The 19,294-nt window shown below is 38.9% G+C and overlaps 2 protein-coding genes across 3 annotated transcripts in view; one reads left to right on the top strand and one right to left on the bottom strand.

Annotated features, from left to right (window-relative positions):
• The window catches only part of dcun1d3 (defective in cullin neddylation 1 domain containing 3), a 65,480-nt gene that overhangs the window by 44,827 nt on the left and 1,359 nt on the right, over nucleotides 1–19,294 (bottom strand). For both annotated transcript variants that reach the window (XM_084342030.1, XM_084342031.1), the window contains exon 2: nucleotides 18,627–18,836. The gene's annotated coding sequence lies outside the window, so the exon portion shown is untranslated. The remainder of the gene's footprint in view (nucleotides 1–18,626; nucleotides 18,837–19,294) is intronic.
• kcnj12a (potassium inwardly rectifying channel subfamily J member 12a) lies at nucleotides 6–11,134 on the top strand. Its single transcript, XM_084342028.1, has 2 exons — nucleotides 6–240; nucleotides 6,231–11,134. The coding sequence occupies exon 2, from the start codon at nucleotides 6,319–6,321 to the stop codon at nucleotides 7,684–7,686; it is 1,368 nt and encodes a 455-aa protein (XP_084198154.1). The 5' UTR covers nucleotides 6–240; nucleotides 6,231–6,318; the 3' UTR covers nucleotides 7,687–11,134.

A 19,294-nucleotide genomic window follows, 5' to 3' on the forward strand; every position in this document is an offset into this window, starting at 1 on the left:
AAAAAAAAAAAGGGGAAGAAGAGAGAGACAAAAGATCAAGCCATGATGAAGAAATTCAAAGAGGGTCTGTGCCTTGTGCTCAAGATGATGGAGTGGTTTTCTCCAGTATTAGAGTAACACACAAAGAAGGAGCAGCTGCGGCAGCAGATGCAGAGAATGAATCAGTTTGGTTAACAGGGACTCTAGGAGACAAGATACCACCTTTTACCTCTGCAGCCTGGGGGGAGGACAGAAATAAAGGTAAGAGAAGGACAGAAAACTTCACCTCAAACTTGCAGTCTGAATGTTACATCAATATTTGTCAGATGTCACTGGTCAGTGGTGTTATAAAAGTGGCAATGGATGGCAATGTCTAAGCATTCCCTTTGGAGCAGCAACCATCATTCTGTTAAAATTTATTTTATTTATTTATTTATTTATTTCGGCATGTTATTAGACAGTCATCATCACACATCATCTTAGTTCATCTTTTTATTTGAGCATATGATGTCCCCTAACTGGGAGAAAATGTATAAAAACTGCTAAAATTCACTTACTATTCATCTAATCGAATTTAAGTACCACAAATTAAAAGTGAAAGTCGTTGCTTTAGTCTTGTTGTTTCATTTTAAATTCAATGTGCTGTTTGTTCGGAGTCAAAACACATATTTACAAGTGCAAAGTAGCTTTACCACAGCAGAAAAGCTTTTTCTATAGATTTTTCCACCCTTAGGGTCTCATGCAGGATTGATCACCTTTAGCCTTTAGCTTAGATTTTGAAGTGGCCAAGAAGGCCCTGTTTGTCAATACCAGGATGTGAAAAAAGACAGGCTCCCAAAGAGTTAAAACAACAACAACAACAACAACAACAAGTGAAATGTAGCTAGAAGGCAGACGAAAACAAACCTTAAAAGTAATCTGCTTCAATAAGAGCGAGAGTATATCAACACATTGCTGTATATTGTGTGACAATACTCAAATATTCAGTCTACAGGAATTTAATTGGTGAAAATCAACTGACACTTAATGGTAGATTAATAATTAAAGCCTTCTTTAAAGGTGCACTACAGTATGTAGTTTTGGGGTAGTTAATCAGAAAAGAAACATTGATTGATTTTCATGATCATTGACTGACTAAATATACCGAATAAAGACACAATTTCATAATGTTGTACTTTCTTTATATTTACAGGACCCTTCTGAGACATTTTAGCTTCAAGCAGTGTTCTGGGGACCTTATTTCCCCCTGAGGACAGCTTGTTTATTCAGTTATGTAAAAGATAGATAAATATATCTCTGGGTTTTGTATTATTACCTTATTAATATTGTACATACCTTTCTGAATTTGAATTTCTTCCCCTAAACTACATAGTGCACCTTTGAGTAAAAAAATGTCAAAATAATTCTGGAGAGTTGCTGCTTCTCCATCATGAACTAAATAGCTGTGGGCCTTCTGACCATGAGTCAAGAGAGACATGAGACAAAATAAGCAATTTTAGGACACCACTTCATACCTGTTAAACTGTGATGAGAATTTGCCATTGCTTTTTTATACTAAATAGACTGAACATTAATCAATTTGTCTGTTTAAAATGAATCAATCAATAGACTATAATAATCTTTAGTTTTAGGCCTAGATAATACTATAACCGGAATCACTAATTCAGTCAATGTAAACAAACACTCATTTCTGCTCACACTGTTTAACCTCAACAAATACCGTAATAACAAATCCACTGGATACCACTTGAGCACTTTTTTGGCACCTAATTTCCTGGGAGTATTATATCAGATAACCAACTGTGGCATCTGACAATACCAGACAGACACGAGCAGGTATTAATGGATAAATGCGTTGCTTCAGGTAATGCACTTTTCTATCGGCGTATCCTCTGATGTCAGAGTACAAAAGAGACAGAGGATGAAGAGAACGAAGATTATGCAGCGTTGCCTCACAGTTCAATGACCTCATCCTGCTTTTCATCTCAGCTTAGCTCAGTTTGATTCACTTTTATTATTCAAAGGGGATATTTAACATGCAGTAGAGAAACCTGACAACAAATAACACATTCACAAAAAAGACACATGGACTATTGCTTATAGTCCTACAGTATATGACCTCATGTGTAACTTTTATTAGTAATGTATTAAAAGTAATATATCTAAGCTTATGTGCTCTAACCAACAGGTGTCACTTAACATTGGAAATTACAGAGTTCAGGTTTAATATGGGTGATTCAGCCTTTGTGAATGGGTACAAGTAATTAAAAAAACTGCACAAATAAAGATCAAAAAAGCCCACATGTGGGAATGATCAATCAATGGGAACCAGGTGTCTGAACGGTGAAAAAGCTACAGGTGCAGCTAGCAAAAAAAAAAAAATACAGATTCTGTTCTCCTTGCATAGAAAATAGCAGCTGTTATAACGATGTGAGAAGGTGACTCAGTTCTTTATGAACACTTCTCTCTACAAGCACCTGAGATGGCATCACACCGAGTCTAACGGCCTCCAGGAGTTACAGCCTTTGAAATATTGCCACTTATTGCATTACATTTGAAAACAACAACAACAAAAAAGCTGTGAACTGGTTTGTATAACATACTGTCAATCAGACAACATCTCTGCATGGTGAAGTGGTGTTGCTTTCTATAGGAAAATACCTGCAGGTCACTTGAGACGAGATGAGTTCCGCGTGGTGAGCTATAGGAAAATACAATGACACCTGAGCCTCGGCTCTTCCTTCACAATGGCCTTGGGAGGTGGGCCATGATCGTAGTGGTTAGGCTCAGTTTACCGCATGCATGTCTTGAGATGAAGTACCCTCTCCTGCTCCAACTTATTGTTCCTCTCGATCCCTTCCATTATTTTGCACATCCAATTATTCATTCTATTCATCCTAATCAGCTGCAAGCTTATCATCCCCCCTGGTCACCTCTCTCGACTCCCAAAGAACACACACAGCGAGATGAGGTCACAAAAGGTTGTTTGCGAAATTATTGGCTGGAGTGAACATCACCTCGTGTCCTGCCCTATGAATCAAAGATGCACTGATGGCCTCCCTCTGTGCTGTATTCTCAGGCTGCTTGTAGTACAAGATGTGCACGGTCATTCCCTGGGAAGTAACAACCAGTATTAAAGGCACACTAAATGACTGTGAACAAAAAAGTCAACCCATCACCAGAATTCAAAACACAGGACTGGAACCTGCTAACAACAATACAGTGGCTAACACTAACAAATCTACATACCTGCTGCAGTAGGTAATGCTTGTCATGATAATTATGTTATAGACTTATCATTTATATCTTATCTTCATGACCTGGCCTCGAACATGACCCAACGGAAAGTGGCAAAATGTTTATTGAAATGCAATTTTGGTTAACAGAGCCTGAGAGTCCATTTATTTATTCTTTCAGTTGTGTGGGTTGTTTTGTATTTAGGATATTTTAAAATTGTTCCCACTTTAATTCCAATGTCCAATAATTCCAATCATAAGAATTATGAGCTCATTGCTATTTATAATGGTGAACTTGCAAAATTATGGTAATATATGATCTTTATATCAGTGACACAAAATGGTCTGAAAATGAAAATATTACTGTTACTGTTAACAGTCTTTTGATTGTTCCTGCGTTTAACAAACTTGATTTGTGAATAATAGCAGGTTTTAATCTTATGTTTTTGAAGTTTGAGTGTGGTGTTAGTCACTGAATTAAATTGGAAGAAATAAAAAGAAACAGACTGCGATTAAAAGTTAATTTACAGTGGTATAAACAGCACTAAAGCAGGCGATATTTACCAAAACATGCTTATTTTTACTGCTATCTACAACCAAGTACATGTGAATATATTCTACCTGTATGTCTAAACAACTATTGATTGCCCCTTTAACTTCTAATTTATTTAAACTAAGGCAATTAAAAATTTTAATTTAAGCTATTCAGCTGTCACTGGCAGTTACTTCACCTTATGTCAAAACTTTTTGGCATGCTAAAGACCTGTGTCAAATCAATTTCAAAGACCTGGTGGCAAAGATTAATTTTTAAGCACCACATGCACAACCTCTCAGAGGGACAATCTGATTTAAAGAGCTACGTCAAAGCCTTCCACATGGGTTGAGAGACTCTGAGGCACTTATCTAATGACTCCTAGGCACAGGAAGGTTTTTACTTTCATTTGACCAATTCACTGGACACCTGACACTGTACAACTACAGTATGATATGGAGACTGCGCACCGTGTAGGGCTGCTCAGGTCATGTGTGCAGTGTAGAGACCAAGATGTATTATGTATTATGCTGAGATGACGTTCAGGCTCAAGATTCATCTCAATTATATAACACAGTCCGTGTGGTTACTATACCATACAGCCAAGCCCACCTGCTACATGGATGACCCATCAACTACATGGATGACCCGAGGAGCACAGACATTCACAATTTCGCTGTATGTGTAAAAATCAAGCACGAATTACAATTAGAAAAGATGAGATAATCTGGTTTGGTTGACAGATTTACATAATCGAGAGTAGTGGTAGGGTTACTAATTTAAGAATTAACAGCTGTGCTCTTTTGGGAATGTAGTGTGATATTGTCAAAAGGCACTTTTGAGGTATAAAAATAGAACATAACATCTTGCTACAGTATGTTTTCCTGATTCAGGAATGTGTTTGACCCCTAAGGGACAATTTTAAGATTGTGCATGAGGTAATCTGGCTCCAGATCATGAGAACTTCCACCTGAAAGAGGGTGAGTGAGGATGGCTTTATTGTGAGTGTGTGGCAGACTGCAGGCCACCAGGGATTTGGGAGCGCACATGAGTGAACTTTCATGTCTTCAGGGCCCGAATCAGGCAGGCAGACACAGAACGGATGTGGCCAGGCGATAAAAGCTGTCTGCGCCCAGAGGGGCCTCAGTCTAGCCCCCATGAGTAAACCTTGACCCTGAGGTTCAACATCCGACGCAGTAGCCAGGTTATCTGTCGCCTTACCAAGAGTATCATTTGTCAAATTGCAGATTCATTTCATACGAGACTAACATTTTGACACATACAGTACGAGTACATTATCAAGTGTGGTATATGCTTAATCTTGTAATATTCTTGTAAACTAAAGTTCCGGTATGTAATTACAATGAATAAGTAATACAGGGCATTGCACGGGGGAAAAATCTACTGCCTACTTGTACAGTATGGAGCACCATGGGAAGGTGGTGTAAATTTAACACATCCCCACAACATGATTAATAAGACTGCAAATTGTACAGAATGGGGTCAAATAAATAGAGGCCTCTTCTCTCTGTCCCTGCACACAGCATCTGGAATTGCATGTCCGTGGAATCAGTGGCACACATACAAATCCCAGAGGAGTGTTTAAATACACACACGCATACCCCTCTACTGCCCTAACAAAAGTATTGTACTGAAAGGACAATGGCAAACTTTGAACAGAGAGAAGAGGACGGCTTGTCAGGGCATGCTGCTTTTAAACTATAAATACAACCAAGACATGCTGAAAGCTAACAAGTGATAGCACTAATTGGCCTAAAATATGACTTGATATGAGTAGCATCTCACACAATGGTCAATTTTTTAATTGTGTAACAATAAACATCTGGTAGGCGATGACTTAGTTTGTCTGCACTGCCAAACTCCTTTATAATTTGAAAGAGAAAAGCACAGGAAATGCCACATGACATAAGTGGATCTGCTCTGCTACGAGGCCAGCTCTTCACTTACCCAGCAGACATCAAAAGACATGAGGACCCTTCAGTGAGGGCCAATTGGATTTTGAGTCGTGATGTTTACAGAGAGCAAGATGGCAAGGAGGAGGAGTGTGAAGTAACTGAAGTCACATCTAAATCTTATACAAGGAAAAAATGTTCTCTTGAACCTTAACAATGTTGAACATACTGTAAAATTGTACAGTTAACACAATTATAATAATTGCTTTTGATTCCTATAATATTTTTTCACTAGATGAAGGAGAACAAACTTGGCTGGACTCCAGTAAGAGTGACTGTTACTGCATTAGATCATGGAAAACTTACAATAAACAAATGTCACATTAATAGAGCAAACGCCTTCTTTTTGGGGCCGGTACAGTAGCAAAACTATTTTTTTGTGTGTTACTGAAGGAACACTAAAAGCCTTCATGGTTGAGTCTTTTGTGATGTTTCATACAGGTATGGTGTAAGTTGACCATCATGTCACAGAAAGACACTCACATTGTTCTCTCCTGACTCTCTCTGCAGGGACTGGACTAAAGCACAAGGCTCCCACCCAGCTCCCTGTCTACTACTCATGGAGCTTAGCCAGTGATCAAGCTGTGAGGGGCCTCGAATGCACACTGGGACTCCAGGCCTGCCCTTCTGCTCCGACCCTGCAGCTGGAGGTGTTGACGGGAGTATGAGTGTGGGAAGGATCAATCGCTACAGCATTGTGTCATCTGAAGAAGAGGCCCTCCGCCTCACTACCATGCATGGCATGAACGGCTTTGGCAATGGCAAGATTCACACACGCCGCAAGTGCCGCAACCGCTTCGTCAAAAAAAATGGCCAGTGCAATGTGCAGTTTGCCAATATGGACGACAAGTCGCAGCGCTACATGGCCGACATCTTCACCACTTGTGTTGATATTCGCTGGCGATGGATGCTGGTAGTCTTCACTCTTGTGTTTGTTGTCTCCTGGCTAGCCTTTGGCTTAGCCTTTTGGGTCATTGCTTTGCTGCACGGAGATCTGGATAACCCAGCTGGAGACGACAACTTTACTCCATGTGTCCTACAGGTTAATGGATTTGTGGCTGCCTTTCTATTCTCCATTGAAACACAGTCTACAATAGGTTATGGCTACCGCTGTGTGACTGAGGAGTGCCCAGTGGCTGTCTTTATGGTAGTCTTCCAGTCCATAGTGGGCTGCATCATTGACTGCTTTATGATTGGCGCCATCATGGCCAAGATGGCAAGGCCCAAGAAGCGAGCACAAACTCTGCTGTTTAGCCACAACGCTGTCATTGCCATGCGGGATGGAAAGCTGTGCCTCATGTGGAGAGTAGGGAACCTTCGCAAGAGCCACATTGTAGAAGCCCATGTCAGGGCACAGCTCATCAAACCTCGGATCACTGATGAGGGGGAATATATTCCTCTAGACCAGATAGACATTAATGTGGGCTTTGATAAAGGCCTGGACAGGATTTTCTTGGTTTCACCCATCACAATTCTCCATGAGATAGATGAGGAGAGTCCCCTTTTTGGGATCGGCAAACAGGACTTGGAGACAGCTGACTTTGAGATTGTTGTCATCTTGGAGGGGATGGTTGAAGCAACCGCCATGACCACGCAGGCTCGCAGCTCCTACCTGGCCTCTGAGATCCTTTGGGGTCACCGTTTCGAGCCAGTCTTGTTTGAGGAGAAGAACCTGTACAAGGTGGATTACTCTCACTTTCACAAAACCTACGAGGTGCCGTCCACCCCCCGCTGCAGTGCCAAGGACATGGTGGAGAACAAGTTCCTAGTACCCAGTTCTAACTCCTTCTGCTACGAGAATGAGCTCGCCTTCCTAAGCCGCGATGACGAGGAGGAGGATGTAGGCGGTGGGAGCAGGGCACTGGCGAACCTCAGTCCGGACCGGAACAGCCGACATGAGTTTGAACGCTTACAAGCCACCAGGGCACTGGATCAAAGGTCATATCGTAGAGAGTCAGAAATATGACCTCTACCCAGGGTCACTTCCAATAACTTTATCCAAGAGTAAAAATGCAGAACAATGCAAAGTGCCATAGGAAAAGCTGACTACTGTGAAAGATTGGAAAAGAAATAAGACAGTAAAAGGGACTTTACTGGAAGGAATGGGGAAAAGCAGAAGTACACAGCTTAGAAAATTGTGGTAAGGAATGTCTACAATCAAGGAAAAGGCTAGAGAAAGACCTTCTTCCTTATGGAAACTTGAATCTTTTTTCACATGGTCATTTTGAGTTAAGAGTGTTCAATGATAGTGCATCAAAATACTATTATGACAGAACCTTATAATCGAATCTTAGGTGTAAATACATTGCTTAGGTAAGTTATGTTTTGTGTGCAGTATCAGTTTCCAAAAACACCTCTAAAAACTACAAGTTGCTATTTCGACTTGTTCTTGGGCACAAATAATAGTGTTACAAGGCTTCTCTTAAGCTCTCCTCGCATTGCTGTAATTTGCTGGACCTGCGTTCAGTGACACATTGAAAATTCGTGCACAGCAGCATCCAGATGCAATGAGCCATGATAAAACATCTGACCTGTGAGCCACTGAGAACAACATAATTCAACACCTTCATTTTAGTATTGGTGTGATCCTAATATCTACCAACACAGGGAGAGAAGGCAAAATTAATTGCACTATGAAGAACATAAAGAAATATGTTATATGGAAATGTATAGAGGAATACCTATACTCTCTTAATGCCTCATATTTTAACTCTATCTTACAAACAAACATCCTAAAAGCCACCAACATCATGACTTGGCTGCTCAGGCCAACACATATGATGTCATGTACAAACGCGGGTAGTCAGGTAAAACAAAACTACAACACAAATGGTGGACAACCAACATAAATACAAATTTTTTAGTTCTCAAAATTACTTTTTTTTCCCCAGATTGCAATATCCAACTAAATAGAAATGCACCTTATAGTGTATCCTTACCTCCACAACTTTTAGTGTTCTCAAATAAACTAAGTCATTAACAAGTTTTCTTCCATTCCATATGAAAATTAAGACTGTAACAAACTGGCATAAATTGCTCACACTTAATGTGTTTTTGTCCTCTTTAAAAATGAATCTATGCATATTGTTAAAGGTATCAGGAGTGAGGAAACTAAAACTATTGAGGCATGGTTACAGTATGTAATAACATGTCTTCAATCAATGCCTAATGCTAACAGAAAACGCCTGAAATTGAAAAGAAATGCATATACTCAATTTTCAAGAGTGGCTGTTATGTTTTAAGAGTTAATCAACAGTTACATTAAATCTTTAGTCAAAACTTCACATATCGCTAAAATGTTTAAAATGTACACAGGAAGAATGCAAGAAGTATTCCTGATGTATTTGTTTGGCCAGAGAGTACTCCTGTGGTTAAACTGAATTTGCAATGTAAGGTTCGGGTGTTTTTAACTGCGCAATAAGCATCCATTCCAAATGCTAAAAGAACAAGTATCGTAAGGGCAAATGTGTCTACAACAGTTTGCGTTATGCTAATAAGGTTAGAATAGTCCCAATGCATTAGCCAACTTGCAATAGCTGGCCCTACATTTCTATTCATTTTACATCAACAGTGGGTAAATATAACTGTTCCTAACAGAGTTAATCTCTGTTTCAAAATCTGTTTACCAGGGTTATTAGTATTGTCAGGCGGAAGTCTTATTTAAACATTATATTGCAAATGAATCCTTTAAAGGGTAAGGCGAATGTGTTCAAGTAAGTCTGGCTAACAACCTGTTATCACTTTCATTGCTGTTCAAACAGATAAACATGAGCAACAGTAAAACAAATAGCTTCCTCCTTTTTCACTCCTCATTGATTCCTCTGGCATTTACAAACATCACATACTGTAGACAGCTCAATGCATTTTAGCAATATGCTAATACATCGAGTTAAGACACTGGACCAAGGTCCGAATGGAAGCAATAAACACTGAAGCACACCTTTCTGAATGAATTTTAATAAGGATATTCTTAATGATTCTCTTGTAATACACTGAACATGCATATTTATAATTCTTGATTCACAGATAACAAGTGGGAGGCATGGTGTGAGGTGAATAACCTTACATCTTTTTGTTTTTATTGTACGTGTATGCATATGATTTCTCAGATTTGATACCAAAGTAATGGTGTGTAGCTAAGACTTAGGTTTTGAAGTGGTTGTTCCCAAGGTAATCTTCCAAAAACAGCTTTGCCTGATCTTGAAAAATGGATGGTCATATTCCAAAAAGGTGTTTGAGTCTCGAGTTTGCAAACAGTCTCTTTACAGTTTTAAATCATTCCTAAAAATATGTCATATTTCATCAGCCAATTCCTCATCGATCAAACGTTAAAATCAAATAAACAAAACATTTAAGGAGTAGAATAAATCATTTGTAGTAGTTTAAGAGACAAAAGTAAAATGCATGATGTTTTTTTGTTTAGCATGGACAAAGAGTATCCCTTGTTTTAGATAGCTAGTCAGAATTTATCATTCAAACCTCAACAATTTTATGTTGTGTCACAAAATACTTTTTATCAAGTCCAGTTTATCTATTACCTCACTAAAATGTGGATGTTGTGTCCCTATGGAACAATTTAAGTTAGCTTACACATTATGTAAAGAAGGAAAAATATGATATTGTGAAAAACTACAACACGATAACAAAGAGGAGAACCATGAAATGGTTGTTATTTTGGTCACAATGACTAATATTTTCCTAATAGTCATTTAACAATAGCAGTATGCTTGACTCTATGATATTTCTTGCTTATGTGTTGCTTTTTTAGAAAATTTTGGCTATTAAGTGAAATGTTCTTAACCCAACCCCGAATAATTTATTATGCTCATTGCCTTCTGGGAAGGTTCTATACACTGATGTGTGAAGCCTCTGCACCTACTCACAACATTTCAGTGGTTAAAAAAAGGTGTCACGCCGCATCACTGAAATGTATAGTTCAATCATTTCTACTGAATAATTTTTTCGGAGCTTGTTTTAGCTTTGATGTTGCCCACCTGAGCCCTTCAAAAAGAAACACACAGAGATGTTTTAGCTTAATATAAAGGTTTATAGTGTAAAAAGCATAGTAATGTTGTAAAGATTATAATAGGGAGCAGCCAGGCTGAACAAACCTGCTTATTTTTATACAAAGTTCTTTTTGATAGAATACAGCAACCAATATTTATCTGTTTTTATCAGAGTACTACAATGAAATCACTATTGAGAGGCAAAAATATGATTCTTGTCTCAGTTTTCATTGATTTAATTTCTGTTGTTTCATTTCAGCACAGATGTTCATTATTAAACAGGTATTTCTCTTAAAGGGATGATTGGAAAAAACCTTTGACCTCTGTAGAAGTCTTCCTATGTCCAGCAACATGTCTACTGGGCTTTTGATTTAATTCAGATTCATTGAATTCATTTAAATTATTCAATTAAAAACTAACTGTGAAAAAAAAGATTGTTTTTTTAATCTCTTTTGTTGAACATGGTCTACCAGTCTGGCCTCATTTGAAATGTAAAATCCAATACAACCCTGGACATCCCAAAGCCTAATGAATGGATGAAGTAGTAGCTGAGGTAATACATCACCATGAGGGGTGGTTTAAGATGAGAGATCAAGATTCATGTCACCAAAGTCAAATGACTTCCTGGTCTTAGGCCAATTATTCAAGAAGGCTCATCAATTAATCACTGCGACACACAAACAACAAGCGGGGCCAGGGGCCTTTTGGCCTCGCTGAACTGGGCAAGAGGCCTGCAGCTGACTTTGTCAAATCAATGCGGTAACAACACAGGAGAGATCATTATTACCACTACTACTACTACTACCACCTCATAACTGAGAAAACCTTTGTTTTTAAGCATTAAATTTCACTATAGACCTTTTTTAAACTGAAGACATTTTACCGTGTCACAGCAGGGAAAGGCACAGGTTTAAATAATAAAATGAATGATGGTTCTATATTCAGTTTGGGTCCTGGTATTCTGCATGCTGCCTCACTGTCACAATATGCCAATTAACTTGTCTTGAATAGTCAACCCAATCTCCAGAATAAATTAGAATAAAAAGGTTTATACAAACCACAGACATGTTGAAACTTAACATTTCTTTATGTTGTGACAACGGCGTGCTTATGGTCTGGTTAAGGCACAAAAACCACTTAGTTAGGGTTAGGAAAAGATCATGCTTTGGCTTACCTGGTTCTGTCACCACAAACACAGCTGGAAATTGTCTCAACCTCTCGTTAAAATTTTCAGTTTTCAACTGCAAATTCTCTGAACACCCGTCTCCTCCTAGGATGAAAGTCAGCTCACATTCATGTAATCTAGGCATTATATGACACGTAGTGTATGAATGTTGATATGAAAATATGAAATGTAGAAATTTAACGTATTGAAGGTTTGCAGAAATGTTCAATGCCAACAATTTATTCTGGCAGCTGTACTGGAATATTACGGTGCCATCATTTATGTTATTAGTAATACCTCAAAATGTCTGCTGTGAAAAAATGCTGATTGCACAATAACTGCACATGTAGGTCTTCCTGTAAGTTAAAGTGTTAAACTATATACACAGTTCAGTTGAATCTAAACAATACTTTGTATGTTAAGAAGACACCGACAATAACATTCAGAAGTTAAAATTCTAATAATATATCAGCAGATATTTGACTTTTAGCATTAACACAGCACTGACAAAGACTTTTGTTGCTTTAATTTGGTTATTAAAGAATTAATAACCAAATCTACCAACACCAATCTGTGATAAGAAAGTATCAGCTTCCAAGACTGGCCAAGCCAATTCATCAGCTGATCTCTATTCTTCAGTGAATTTTCAAGTATAATCTAATATGTGATTAAAATAATGATTCTAACAGTGCTTTGCAAATATACAGTGTAAAGTTTAAAAATAAAGGGTAATTGTTACATAAACTCACATGAACTCCTCCAGAACATAACAGTGCAGCCTGCTTGGTTCACAACAATCTCATTCAAATGAGATAAAATTGAGGAAGGAATTCATTAATAATTTTGAATTGGATGACACACTGCATGCAAGATTGAATGCAAAAATTAAAACATTTTAGCATCCATATAAAGATCTATGATCAAATTTATGGCATTGCTGTTTAACAGGGCCCCCTCAGAGTAAAGAGTTTAAAGAGTGCTAGTACAATGCCGTCATCAGCACCATTGAACTAATTTTTGACTGGTGATGAATCCTGAACTCTTTGCACGACATCTGCAGCCATCAGTTCTTTCTAAATAATTCAGGTTGGGGTGATTAAGTCACCCACAGTGAGTGACAGATGTAGGATTAACATGCTGGCCACTCGTTGTGCTGAGCTCAGGCGTTGGGGTCTCAGCACTAACTGACACTGGGATCACAGAGGCCATGCTGGAAGCGGTTGCCAAGTTTGATTATGTAACATGGCCCGGGCAGTGTGTGATATAGGCTTTGGTATCACACACACAAAGCAGAAGTGAAGCTTTCAGGATTAGTGTTGGACACTGTTAATGAGTGCCTAATGCATGGACGCATTATAGTTTTTTCATCAGTGTAACACGACTTGTGGAACTCAGAATTTGAGTTGACTCTGAAAGTGAGCCATGTTTTGATAGCTGTGATGTCAAACCACTGTAATAGTAGGATTAAAGGCCAAGAAGTCTTGGATAATTAAGGACATGTCAGGATAAACTGCCCTGCAAGTGAGATGGTTGCTGTGTAATCCCAAACACATGCCATACAGATGGGATGGGTAGCCTGTTGGGATGGGCAGACTATGACTTCACTCATTTAAATCATTCTCAGCAGGTAGTATCCGTGTCTACTGTCGGTCACAGTTTAACTTTACCAGCTGTGGTCTGTGCTCTAACATGCAAAGCTGCTATTGGTGCTTTTTATTGCCGATTTTGCCAACAAAAGCAAAAATGCCTTTTTATGTATGTTATTTTAGTTATTTCTACCTATTCCTCAGGTTAAAAAAAGCTGCAATTCAATTATGGTTTGTTAGCAGTTGTCTGCATCCCAGAGCTATGAGTGTCACTAGTGCACCAGCCTCTCCCTTCACACTCACGGCTCCTGCAAATAAAACGTATTAATTACCATATAGAGGCTGTTGCCACGTAACCCGCTGGCTGGGGGGAAAAAAAAGGGTGATGCTGGCGAAAGAGCCAGATACAACCTCGATGGATGGATGGATAGATAGGTAGGTAGGTAGGTAGGTAGGTAGATAGATAGATAGATAGATAGATAGATAGATAGATAGATAGATAGATAGATGTGAGGATTTTTTTCCTACATCATCATGTTATTTTGTATGAATTACACAACAGCACGTTGACACCCAGGATCCCTTGGGAATGTCCCTTCTGTGACTCCCAGTGAACAGTTGATTAGGCCAGCTGGGGCCTGGACTCGCACATTTGCTTACGTGATATAAAAGAAACAGCGTAACACCTACTAAAGACAGAGCCTGTTAAAAGATGTGAAAGGATGCAAAGAAGGAAGTGGCCTCGCCAGGCTTCCTGCCAGCCAGCCAGCCAGCCCATATAGACTAGTTATAATTAATGCTGGAACAAACTCCCAGTAGCCTGGACTCTTGATGACAGTAAAATGAGGGGAAACCGTGTTGAAGGGGCTATATAAAGCTCTTCAGTGTCAAGCCTCATGTGGCTCTGTGGCCAACACTTCACCGCTAAAAGTACTCCCTGTTAGTTCCTGTGATAGTATCACTCAATCATAGATGATTACTGGAGATCTGAGGTTTATGTTATTATATTATTATAGTCTGCATTTTCTGCCTTGAGAATATTAAACAAAGGAATCTATATATATGAATATATAATCTGAGCCCATGGTGTTATAAATGGGTAAATATAATACTAACATGAATCCAGTTCACTTCTAATTAATTTTAATGTCATTCTCTCTAACATGCTTTAAGTGAAAAGTGAAGTCATGTATAGTATACTAGATGTGTATAACATCAGATTAGGAACTCCATTGTTACATAATGTATATTACTATAGCAAACAATGAAACTGTTCGTGCTGCAATACAATCGCGATATGATTCATGATTAGTGGGAATGATCACTTTTGCATAACAATTTTCATTTTCACTGAAAAAACTATGAAAAGCAGATGATGTGACATTCATTGGGGTCTGCGCCAAGCAAACATGTTTTCTTACATCTGGAGAACAGGATTTTTAAGCCAGGGCATGTCTGCAGCATGTTGGTACTTATTATAATGCTGCTTTGTCACGCATTTTACCTATACCACAAATTGCAGCTTCTGCTATTCAAATATGGCTTCGACGATTACTTTTCCAAAATTCAGTTTGTGTATTCTGAGCCTCACTAATTGCTTATTTTTCACTTGATTGGGGAGAAATCAAGAAACCCTCGGGATAATTTTCAAAATGTAACGATTTAAAGAGGTCATATTGTGCTAATTTTCAGGTTCATACTTTTATTTGGGGGTCCTAGTAGAATAGATTTACATACTTTAATTTTTTTTAAAATACATTATTTTTCTCATATGGTGCGCTGCTGCAGCATCCCTTTACACACTGTGTCTTGAATGCTCCGTTTTAGCTACATAGTGAGACATCTCACCTCTGTTCAATCTTTGGTGAGAGTTGCACAAGCGCATTACATAACGCGCAGGATGTAGCCAATCAGAGGCAGAGTAGGGCGGGTCGTGCTGAGCAAAGTAATGTGATCTAAAATAACACTGCTACAGCAGTAGCAACTGTATGTCTGCTGACTGACTGGAGTGTATATATTTTATAATAATATATCAAAATATATATTTATATAACGCCTGTTACATAGTGATGCACATAACTTACAGAAGTAAAGGCTCAACTCCAAACCAGGTGTTTCAGGCAGTGCAGGAGCAGTGTTTTCTGGGGGGCGAGAGTAACTCCCTTTGGCGTGGGCTTTTTCACTTTGCAGACCTTTTACATGCACAAAAATGCTACATAACATAATAAAGTAAAAAAAAAAACAAAAGCATAATGTTACCTTTTTAAATAGTTTACAGTACCCAAATTAATAACAATAAATTAGCAATATAGCAATTTAAGGAGATCCGTGATTGGTACAAACTGAAGTAAAAATATTTTTTTCCTATACAGACTTGTTCTGTGCAGATGTGTTTTTTAAACACTCCACAACAGATCGGTTTCCAACAAACAGGCTAAAGTTAGAAAACTGAAAAGAAAAGAAAATTAAAGTGCTGCTGAGTTGACAGAAAGTACAAACTGATCCTTCTAAGGTCCTGAAGTGTGATGGGAATTTATCCACTGAGTGAGACATGTTTTGTTGTCTGTTGCCCAAATCGAAGAGACACAACAAGATCTGTCCAACTGCCTACGCCTGTCGTCTTGCATAATAAGCCAAGAGCCTGCTGGTGTTGTCCATCAACTGTCAACAGTGCCCGAGTACACATCAAAAGACTTCAAATGTGCACAGGACTTTTAAAGAAATGGACGGGCATCCTTGGGTGATGACATCACCAAAACACTCATTCAGGTAAATACATTAGATATTTTGACATGTTATAGGAGGAAAAGCACATTCATAAAATGATCGAGGGTAACACGCGTGCTTTTCCAGCTATGACAAGCCAAAATGTCTGCTTTGAAAAAGGCCTATTGCTCTCAGCTGACTCATTGTTTCAGCCCGCTGATGAGAATCAGTAAATCACAAATGACACTGCTTAAACCACATCAGAGGGGCTGATGTCTTGATTTTGATAGAAGTTCTTTTGAACTAAAGTTTGCATAATTACTAGCTAAGTAAAAGCATTCATATTTTAACAGTTAAAGGTCCAGCACAATCCCACAGGTATTTTCACTTGGCTAATTAGACCTCTGTGCACTAAATATTAGGGATGCAGATCATCAGCAGGTCATCGGTATCAGCTGATAAAGGCTTTAGAATGAAATATTGGCATCGACCAAAAAAGGAACATTTCTGCTGATATGACAGGCTGATAAGATTTTGCTTTCGTTATGTGAACACAATGTGAAACGCTGACCGAGTAGTTTTCTTATTTTGCCTTGTGAATGTGTGCATTTTGAGTATATCACAGTTATAAAGTATATATAACTTTGTGTTAGTCACCATTGCACCATTAGAGTAAGGTTCTATGTGTTGCTTTAACGCGTGCTTGGCTGTCTATTTTGTTTGTTTGTTTGTTTGTTTTTGATACTGTAGGTCACCAAAACCAGACATTTTCTCCCACCACTGTACATATTTGATGCTCGCTGCAGCTAATATTAGATTTCCCAACCAAATGTTCATCTTTGTTCTTAATCATCACCAGCTCCACCAGCGACTGCATCCTCAAGGTTGCTTGGACCTAAGAGAGGGGCTATGTGCAGCATTAAACATGGTAACACATTATGCGCCTTATCTCCTCTCGGTTACAGTAGGTGCCTCTAGTCTATCCTGATTCATGGAGGAACATGAATGGACATCCTGAGGGGACATGAGGGGGGCACACTCATTTCCTTGCTCTCAACCCTCGGTAATTACCTATGTGTGCCCAAAGGCCTTTGGTGTGTTTTAGAGGAAGCAGGAAAGAAAAAGCAAGACATTGAAGTTCTGTACTGTAGAAGCAGTAGAATAGGCCTATTGTAACAGATGTGCAGTTCTACCACAGCTCGGAGGCACAGGCCATGAAATATTACTTCTATTTACTCATATTATTGCATAAAGATTACTCTCTTATGCCTGTCTGTGCAAACCAAACAGGTGGATGTTGAATGGATTAGCTACAAAATTCCCCTAATGGATTTGATAAATAGTTACCACAAAAGCACAATAAAGATGATCCACCCATTTTCAGTCTTATTTGTTGAGGTTTTAAGAGAGCAGCTGCTGTTTAGTCCAGTACAATGGAGCCCGGAGGTATTTTGTGGTGAACAAATCACCTATAAAACTACATCAGAGAGACTGATAAACATCCCTTTCAAAATAACATTCACAAAAACCAATGCAGCATGTTGTAAACTGTTCTTAGTCCTGTAAAAACAAGTCCTAAATTGATGTATTCACTGTAAGGTGATTTTAGAAGGCTGTGAATACCACAACTTAAATTTTGGTGAACTCTGTTGTATTGGGATACACTGCAGCTGATAGCTTTAAAGGAACAGTTCATCCCAAGATCAAAAATACATATTTCCCCTCTCATCAGTATCTCTATTTATCCATCTAGACTGTTTTGGTACGAGTTGCCTAATTTTTTAGATATTGGCCGTAGAGATGTCTGCTTTTTTTCAAAAATATATGGAGCAAGAAAAATACATTACAGAAATGTCTCTTTCCAGAAATTATAACCCTGTTACTCAGGACAATCCACAGACCTTGATGCTAGTAGTTTCATGTAGGAACTATTTCCACACTATCAAACTACAGTGGTGGAGAACGCTGTTAATGTTTACATTCCTCGCAGTCAAAAGCACAAACCTCTCGTCCATAAGTAAATGCACGCTTCCCTCCACGCGGTGATATGGTTGACGGGTGTAGCTCTGTCTCCAGAATTTGGCAACTCACACCAAAACAATCTAAGTGGATAAAATAGCACTACAGGTAAGAACTTTTTTTTTTTGATTTGGGGGTAAACTGTCCCTTTAAGCAAATAACAGAAACTTCAAAGAATAATAAGAGTCAGCAAAACTGGGTCCATCCCAGCAGTGAAGTCATGAGAACAGACACAGAGCTGCGACTACAGTCTCTCTGGTCTCCCCAGGGGTAGACTCAAATCTGTCAGCACCCTTCACTAATGCAGCTCTCAGTGGAAGGCAACAGGATAGGAGAGTTCTCCCCAAATACCCCTCCACTCACACACACACACACACACACACATACACCTCACACCTTCATCACCCCTCCATCCAGCACCTACCCAGACTATGCCAGGACGCATGGATCATCTCTTGCTGGCTGGCATCGCTCTGTCCCAGGACGCAGACATCGCTCTAGCCAGGACAACGTCTCCAGTGTCAGGCAGAATGAGGGTCTTTGTTACCGCAGACTCAATACAGGACCTTCACTTGCAGAGGTAGTTGGGTGGTTTTGATATGGAGAACAGTATCCCTTTTAACATGATGACTACCTGAGTGCAAAAGTGGAAAGGAGATATTTCGTAAAACTCTGCAGACCATACCAGAGTAGATTTTTTTTATATAAAAAACACTTTCTGTACTGTTTGAAACTAAATGTGATTTGTAGTGGTTCTGTTATAAATAGCTAGATTCATTCTTTTTTACAGAAATACTGTATTTTAACCTCTCAATAAAGATACCAACCTCAAACTTTGCATTGGACTTACTATTGTGCATTACATTCTGTTTCTAACTGACTGTCTGGTATGGCTGGGATCTTCGATGTTTTGAAGACAAATGTTCTTTTCACCTCTGAGGTGTGACATAATAGACAAAAACCCTGTTGAAAAGAACTGAACTGATACACAAAAAAAAGATGAAATTACAGTGAGGGAGTGAATCACACAACTGAATGGGGTGGTTACATAAGAAAACAAAGCATTCCACTGTATTATGCCATGGAAAGCCA

Source organism: Pagrus pagrus, assembly GCF_965226575.1.
Source record: "Pagrus pagrus genome assembly, chromosome: 21".
NCBI lineage: Eukaryota > Metazoa > Chordata > Actinopteri > Spariformes > Sparidae > Pagrus > Pagrus pagrus.